The 8,809-nt window shown below is 38.4% G+C and overlaps 1 protein-coding gene across 1 annotated transcript; it reads left to right on the top strand.

Moving 5' to 3' along the window:
- The first annotated feature begins 4,664 nt into the window (after window positions 1–4,664).
- On the top strand, window positions 4,665–8,729 carry LOC113729928 (protein IQ-DOMAIN 21). Its single transcript, XM_027254260.2, has 5 exons — window positions 4,665–4,983; window positions 5,322–5,404; window positions 6,402–6,692; window positions 7,180–7,548; window positions 7,664–8,729. Exons 1-5 carry the CDS (start codon window positions 4,752–4,754, stop codon window positions 8,306–8,308), a joined length of 1,620 nt encoding a protein of 539 aa, XP_027110061.1. The 5' UTR covers window positions 4,665–4,751; the 3' UTR covers window positions 8,309–8,729.
- The last annotated feature ends 80 nt before the right edge of the window (window positions 8,730–8,809 follow it).

Genomic DNA, 8,809 nt, shown 5'->3' with positions numbered 1-8,809 from the left:
GAAGAAGCCCCTCTTTAGGTGCAATTCTCGACCGGAAAAATAGGGTACTCCCTTCCCTTATTTTTAACATTTTGTAACATTACCGTACATATAATTAATGAGGGATGAAAATTTTTATTTTTTAAAATATAAGAAATAAAAAAATTATTTTGTAAAATATGAGGGACGCAAAACTTTATTTTGTAAAATGTAATTGATTATAAATTGGTTCATGTGAAATGTGATTTGACAAATTTGTCCATAAAAAAAGTGATCACTTGCAAGGCACGTGGTGGATTCTCTCAAAACAGTAATCAGAAATCTAGATAGAGATCAAATTTGACTAATATAAATTTGTAAAGAACGTAAAATTACACTTTTAAAAGTGATGAACAAAAAAATAATCATTTTACAAAATGTGAATGACTTTTTAAACGATTTTCTCTTTTTATTATGATGAATGGTTTTTACTTTTTGGTGTACTGAATTTTTAGTTTAGCAAAAGTTCATTTTCATATATTTTTAAAATTTGTTTAGATGCGTGTATTTTAGTTTCACGAGCATTTGACTAGTTTAAATAGCAAGTAAAAAATACACGAGGATTGATGCAAAAAATGCAACCTAGCAAATTTGATAATGAAAATTAAACTTGTAGGTTTACCCATTAAGAAGATTTGGTAGAACATTTATCTAAACGGGTAAAGATTTGGAAGGAGATATTTTGGATGGTATTCGACTAATCGTCATCCTTGCTTTTAAATAGAGTTTATTTTGATTTCCTTTAAATCACTTACACTTTTGTTTGTATCGTTTATTTGCAATTATTTAAGTTAGAGATTAATTTCCCTAAGAATCCTTCATAAGGATTAGTTAGTAAGGTTGGTATTTTTCATTCTGGTCTTCAAGTCTTCGTTAATAGGTAAACATAGTCCAAATAAGGTACTGATGCCTTAATAAGGTGCGAAAGAGAGTCTTATGTCTCACCTTATGATGGAATACGCAGCTGAACAGCTTTCTGGTTTTGTGGTGGTTGACCCGAATTAATGACGTCGGCCAATTATCATTTCCGTACTATGTATTAGAAAATTGTGCAGATGGTACTTAAAATCAACCTCCTTAAAAAAAAAAAAAAAAAAAAAAAAGGTCAAGGGGATTAGTTGTTTTAAGAAAAGGTCAAGGGGATTAGTTGTTTCAAGAGGCAAATTCATGCAAGGGTAGTTTACTGAGTGTCGTGAGGGGTCTTTACTTCTTAGCAGCAGCGGCCTTACTGGCTTGCCCTTGTGGGGTTTGCCATCCCACATCGGTTCTGGGGGGGGTTTGGGTTTGGTTTATAAGTCCCTGGAAGGACCTCAAGAGTTGCCGGCTTTTGAGGTTTCTTCTGGGATTAGGTTTATAAAAGCCGAATTTCTAGACTTCAGTTTAGAAAAGGTCAAGGGGATTAGTTGTTTTTTGGAATGTTTTTGAAAAACTTTGCTGTAACAGAGTTTTTAGAATATATTTTGAAATATTTTTAAAAAATATTTTAGGATATTTAAGAGTATAAGAGTTTTTATAATATATTTTGAGATATTTCTTAAAATTTTAAAAAAAATTAAACTAATTTTTAGATTACCTTTTAGAGTACTTTTTAAAAATTTTTATTGTATTTGAAAAATTAGTTTTTGAAAAACACCCCAAAAATAGGGGATCCAAAAAATGCACAGCGGTAACTGCATGGTGCATTTGAAGGTGGAAGATGTTTTGAAATTGGATGGAAAAGATGGAATATAGAACACTAATTTTAATGCGTAAAAAATTATTGTATTTTTTAATTTTATTGTGGTATTATATACATTTATTATGTTTGTGTATACATCAAATTTTATGGTACTGTCTATAATATACTATGGAGTTGATATTGGTGACGCTAAAAGTCTTGATCCCTCGAAATCTATGGACTGTTTAGAATATGAGTTTTTTGAATATTTGTATAAAACTTTACTGTAGATTACTGTAAAAGTTGTAGAAAAACTTGGGGTGTTTGTAAGATGAATTTTTTTTTCCTTTTCATTTTCTTTCTTTCTTTTTTCTTTTCCTTCCTCCCTTCTCGCTTCTTCTCCCTCCCCTATTCCTTCTCCCGAGACTTCCATGGCAGCAACTAACAGGTGATTTTTTATTTTTTTTTTTCTCTCTTCCCCTCTCCCTCTCCCCTTCCCCCGCCACCCCTCCCCTCCCCTAGCTGCGATCTGGTCGCCCCTTTCCCTCTCCCCCTTTGCGATCTGGTCGAGCGACCAGATCGATCAAAGGGGGAGAGGGAGGCTGGCGGGGAAGGCAAAGGCAAAGAGGGGAGGGGAAGGGAGAAAGAAAAAAAAAAGAGCACCAACAGATCGGTCAAAGGGGGAGGAGAGAGGAGCAGAGGGGGTGAGAGAGAGAGAAAAAAAAGAGAAAGGCCGGAACTGGCTGTCGGCATAGTGACCAGCTCCGGCAGCAGTGGTGGAGGTGGTGGCCGGCGACAGAGGACGTGGTGGGTTAGGTGGGGGAGGAAAAAGAAGAAAAATTGAAGGGAAAGTTTTTTGTGTATTTTTGAAGTGTGTAGGTTAGAAACTTTGATAAATTTTTTGGGATTCCTGTAACAAAAATTGTTAAAAACTAGTTTTATACAAATTTGATAAAAAACCAAGGTTCCAAACAGGCCCCTAGACATGCAAGGCAACTTTAGTGCACATTGAAGCTTCAAGGTCCGTCGTACATTATTGTTTGGATAGAGTATTATTTAAAATATTATTTGGAATAATTATTGTAGCACTTTTTGTGATGTGATGTATGTAAGATAAAAAGGTAATTGGAAATATAAAAAAGGTGAGTTGGAAAATGTGTTTATGATGCAAACGAAATATTATTTGAGATATTTGTGCTATCCAAACACTACTGGCCTTTGTTTGGATAGAGAATTATTCCAAATAATGAATAATTACTGTAGCACTTTTTTATGATGTGATGTATGTGAGATAAAAAGGTAATTGAAAATATAAAAATGTAGATTGAAAAATGTGTTCATGATACAAGTGAAAAAATTTGTTGAAAGAATTTGCTATTCGAATATAGTCACTAGTAATATCATGTATATATAATAAAAATTATTATTATTATTATTATTATTATCTTTCCACTTCTCATCGCACCATTTTCACCTTAATTTTCAACTATAAAATTTGAACCCTGACAACAGGAAAGACTGTTTTCATCTACACATAGGACATCTACGAGGTTTGAAGGGTTTATCACTTTGAACCCATCTCTAACTTAACCAATTAAAAAGTCGCAATTACACAATGCACAATAGATGGAGACCCAAAGATAACCTGTCCCTCTCCTGATTTATTACGCTTTTAAGTCCCAGCCACCCCAATGGACATTCATCTCTCCTCTCTCACGCTTTCTCCTTTTTTTCCTTTAAATGCAAGCAAAAGCAATTTGAGGCCTGCACGTTTAAGCGCTCCCTCCACTGTTGGAGGCTGGATGTGCAAATAAATTGTGCTGACACTACACTATTATAACTTCACAGCGCAGCAAACACCAACAAAGTATTCACTACCCTTCTGCAGCCTCCTCCTCAATCTACAGCACTGTTATATTAATGTTGATTGCCTACTCAATTTGGCAATAACACCACAACTAAAGAAATAATTGTAGCACACGGCTAATATCCTAAAAAGCAGTTTTAGGGATTTTTTTTTTCTAATAATGAGAGGTTTTTCTTTTTGTTGGTTTTAATTACGATAGTATTTGAAATATTTGACAGCTTTTCTGAACCATTTGTTATTATTGCAAAAATGTTGAGAAGCCTGACATGGAGATAGATGCTCAAGCACAAATGTGCACTTAAAAGTAACAGGTTGATTGAAATGGTAGAAAAATCCGCTTGGCTGGCAAAATACCATAACAGGGAATTTGAAAAAAAAAACTTTCAGGATATGCTACTCCGGTTACAAACCATTTGGAGTGGTCATTTTTTCAAATACAATACTACAGTAATACATAAATAAAAATAACTCAAAAAAATCTCATCCATACAATAGATCAAATATTTCAAAAAAAAAATTATAGTAAAAATTTTTCATATGCACTGCTGCAGTAAAATTTTTCAAAAACACAACAAAAAAACACCTAATCCAAATAGAGCATTTTTGTAAGAATCAACTAGCAATATTTTAAACAAAGTATAGAGCGGTTACTTAACATCAATGCCCATCAGTCATATGCTTCATCCTCGAAGTAGAGTTGCTGTTGGCATTCTCTAATGACTTTCTCTTTGCGCTTTTTTTTTAGTAATATTCTATACATTGAAAGTGTATATACTTTCACTATAAGATACATGACACATAATTTAAATTTGAATTTAAAACTCAAATATTGCATATATGTGTCGTATATTCAACCGTAATAATGTATACACCGTTAGCGCATATAAGAAATTTTTTTTTTAAGGCACAAAAAAATATTATTTTTATTTTTTGGGTGTTCTTGGGAAATTGAGAATCAAGGGCACATCTGTAATGTCTGGGCTCCGGGCGGGGGAGTGAGGTCCCCAACCCCAATGGTCACACACAACTCATAAGTCACAAGCTCACAGCCCAGCCGTATGGAGTACGCAATAGAAGCGATGCCCGTTGCCCCACTAACTGAGTCCCCCCATCCCCCGTGAGAACGATAAATACCCAACCGCCAAAGCCGCGGTCTCCACCAGCCGGTATGATGACTTGCTACTACTTGCTTCCCTCTCCATTCATCCCATGGTTTGTCTTTCTTCCGATTCTGCCTTCCTCTCCAGTTATCAAATCCCAACTCTCTTGATCACAACTTCCATTTTCCTCTCTTTTTACTCTTTCCGGGGTTTCCAGCTTCTTCTTCTTCCACTTTCATGTTCCTTCATCTTTCTTTCTACATACAAATGGACGTCATCAAGCAAAGACAACCATAAATCACGTTCACTCCTCCATCCGCCATCTCTCTTTTTCTATCCAGGTTTGATCTCTTTCCCTCCTCAAGTTATTGCCCTGTGATACTGGTTTTTCTCGCGTCTTTCACTCTCGATAATGCTCCATCAGATGTGCCCATCACTCGTTCTCTTTCTCTCGTGGGATTTTCTTTTTCTTTGTTAACAACTGACAACTCTCGTGGCTGTGGGCATTCGTTAAAGTGTGAATGGGTGCTGCACAAGACTTCACAAATACACTACTCATTCTCTCGACATTCTCATCAGTTCCTGCGAAGCATTTGCATTTTACGTGTTGTGTATCATGAAGGCTGACTTTCATTTTTTTTCCCTCTTCTCTTGTGGTTGGGTTTCGGGGGCCATTTAGAAATGGGCAAGAAAGGAAATAGCTGGTTTGCATCCGTGAAGAGGGTCTTCAAGCATCACTCCAAGGACTCGCCGGAAAAGAAGGTAATTACTTCTATGTCTCTATTTCTAGCCGTTAGCGATTACTACTAGTAATATATTGTATCACTAACTCCATTACTACACCCAAAATATATATATATTTTTAAAAATATAATCTTCTGGGCAAAACTTGATCTCCGAATATTTCTTTTCCCGCATTTGTCAGAGTAACCGAAAGTACCCAACCAGGAATTTAAGACCGTTTCTAATTTTGGCCTGATTGATGCATGAATACTGTGTAATGCGCTGTAGAAGGTAAAACATTCTCGATACAATGAAGGACGAGGATTCTTGTTGATTAGGAAGGGGTCAGCATACTTGGATATTGGCTAATCTTCCCAACAATTATATGCTTTTCCAAATTTGGAATTGACTACCAATGAGTAATAATGTCGGATGTCTTTGATTGCACGGAACAGGAAATTTTATCAACCACAAATTCCTATTGTCTATTGATTGATATTTCCTCTAGTATTTGTTGGTTGTTACAGTAGTCATATTTACTCAATCCTCCCTTACGGCCTTACCAAACCAAACAACATGCGCACACCGTCCCTGATAGGTGATCATGCTACCTATCTTTACACATGGATCTGCAAATTCTTGGGGTATCATAATATTGTCTGATCAAGTGAATTTGGTCTCTGACATAACCATCCATCTCTAAGCTTGGCAGTTGATGGGATATGATTTTTTTTCCCCTCCTAATAAAACATCATTAACCCGATCCGGATCGGATAATATGGTCCCCCATCAGCATGGCCTAAGCTAAAAAGTAAAGGTCATGATAAATTGCTCTCTCTCTCTCTCCAACGTGGCCTATCACCATCACATCTAATGTGTAATCATGTGCTAGTTGCGTTAGATCTCAATCATTCCCAGTAATCCTGCTGCTGTGTCTGACTCCACAATTACGGCAAACATTGAAGCAACAAATAGGCTGATTAATTTAGGCCAGAGATGAGTGCTGATGCTGAAATGTTATAATTTGATCTTGCAGAAGGAAAACGTAGAAAAATGGCAACATGAAGCGCCAGAAGTTGTGTCAGTTGAACATTTTCCGGCGGCAAGCTCCCCTGATTTCTCAAATGGCGAGAGTTTCGATTCATCCTCGGCGGCTGAAGACCCCAACCATGCCATAGCTGTCGCCGTAGCAACTGCTGCAGCAGCCGAAGCTGCTGTTGCAGCCGCACAAGCGGCTGCTAAGGTGGTCCGTTTGGCAGGTTACGGACGTCAATCTAAGGAAGACAGGGCTGCTACGCTCATTCAATCACGTTACAGGGGATACTTGGTAAAATAGCATTTTACTGCACTCAAAATGACCTATTGGTTTTTATGCAAATCAGGCGGAAAATGAAAAGCTTTGTTTGGATTGCTGGTTTTGTCGAAAAATTACGACGTTTTTCGTGATCACATTTCCCTATTACCTTTTTCCCTCACATACATCAAATCGCTACAGTAATTTTTCCATGAAAAATCACGGAAAATGCAATCCAAACACAACCTGAGCATTTATAGGGTTGTTGAACATGGCCCTCAGAATAGGAGATGCTCTTTAAAAATCCGAAACTTTATTGGTAGGGGCTGAATACTGGAATGTGGACAGGTCATCTGAAAAGTCTGGTCATTTAATTATAGGCCATATATATATATATATATATATTGTTAAAAGGAAGGTCCTGAAATAAATAATTTTGCCAACAAATGGCGTTGCCCAAAATTTGTCATCTACCACTTTTCATCTCATTAATAATTAAATATGTTTGCTAATTATGAAGGCAAGACGTGCGCTGCGTGCCCTGAAGGGCCTAGTGAGGCTGCAAGCATTAGTGAGAGGTCATAACGTCCGGAAGCAAGCACAGATGACTATGAGATGCATGCAAGCACTAGTGCGTGTGCAGGCAAGAGTGCGTGCCCGCAGAATTCAGTTAGCCCAAGACAGGCTTCGGAGCAGGATGGAAGAAGAAGAGGAAAGGCTTGGACTGGGCGAGGAAGCTTCAAGGCGAAGGAGCCCCACGAAGAACATTGAAATGGAATGTTGGGACAACAGAAGTCTGAGCATAGACAAGATAAAGGAGCATTCCATGAGGAAACACGATGCTGAAATGAAGAGGGAAAGAGCTCTAGCTTATGCTTTTGCCTACCAGGTTTGTGGCTTTCTGTCGTCGATTAAGCTAACCCTCCAAACCAGGCATTCTGTTGTTTGATTGCGGTCGCGTCTAGTTCACTCTGATTGATCATTTGGATTTGGCATAACAACAGCGACAAGAAGAAGACCACAAGTTATTGCACAACAACGATCCAAACGGTGATAAAGAGAGATTCTTCGGCAGCGAGCATGAGAAGCCACGATGGGGATGGAACTGGCTGGAACAGTGGATGGCATCACAGCCATACCACGCCCGACATTTGGTACCTCCGCGCGAGACTCCCTACGTCGCATTAACATCCACCACCACCGATGACATGTCGGAGAAGACTGTTGAGATGGATTTGGCGAGCGAAAATGTCGTCAAGTCCATCCGCAGCAGCATTGGAGGGGACATGGATCTGATGGAGGCGACGAGCCCATATGCAGCAGCTAGGCAGCAGCGACAGTTGGGCTCAGAGTTCGTTCCGAGTTACATGGCCCCAACTCAGTCTGCCAAAGCAAAGGTAAGGAATCATCAGGACTCGATCAAGAATCGAAGCACTTCAGCAAAGAGGGGAGCGGTTGCTGGGCCAGGGTACGACTCCTCGAGCGCCGGTGGGAGAACATCAACTTTCCACGTCCCCAGGAGCCCAAACCCAAAGAGCAATGGAAACCGTGGCCCGGGCAAGTGGATTGGCGGGGGATACAGCCCAGACTCGAGCAGCGAGGACAGGGCATTCCCATTGCCCTTGGGACTTGGGAGCCCGTGGATATAAGACGATCATAATAATTTTGGTTCTATTGTGGTTCAGACTTATATGTCAATCCGCGGTGCCTACAGCATCTTTCTTAGCTCATTGTGAAATAAGGATTGGTGATTTATTACTAGTTCTTGAGGGAAAAAAAAAAGGAAGGATTGGTGATTTATTAGTTCTTAAGAAGAAAAAAAAAAAGGATTGGTGATTTAGTAAGGTAGTTTTGTTGGAGCTAAGCTAAATAGAGTGTCAACCTTTTTTTTTTTTTTTTGGGTATTTGTCAGAAAGGTAGAGAGTGTAAGTGTAATGTATGCTGATGCTTTCCTACTTGTTTCTTGTGAATTACCGATGGATACTTCGTGAGCACGTTATTCGAAGTTACCAACCACAAGGCTAATTAAGTTGAATCAATCACTTTGCCTGCTGGTACGTTTAATGATAACTGCAGTACATTTTTTTTTAGTTTTATTACTTGCGTGAAGCCATTTTGTGTTTTCTTATATTCTACAATGAAACTAAGGG

Source organism: Coffea arabica, chromosome 2e, assembly GCF_036785885.1.
Source record: "Coffea arabica cultivar ET-39 chromosome 2e, Coffea Arabica ET-39 HiFi, whole genome shotgun sequence".
In the NCBI taxonomy this organism is placed as follows: Eukaryota; Viridiplantae; Streptophyta; class Magnoliopsida; order Gentianales; family Rubiaceae; genus Coffea; species Coffea arabica.
This window is presented reverse-complemented; position numbering and strand designations above follow the sequence as displayed.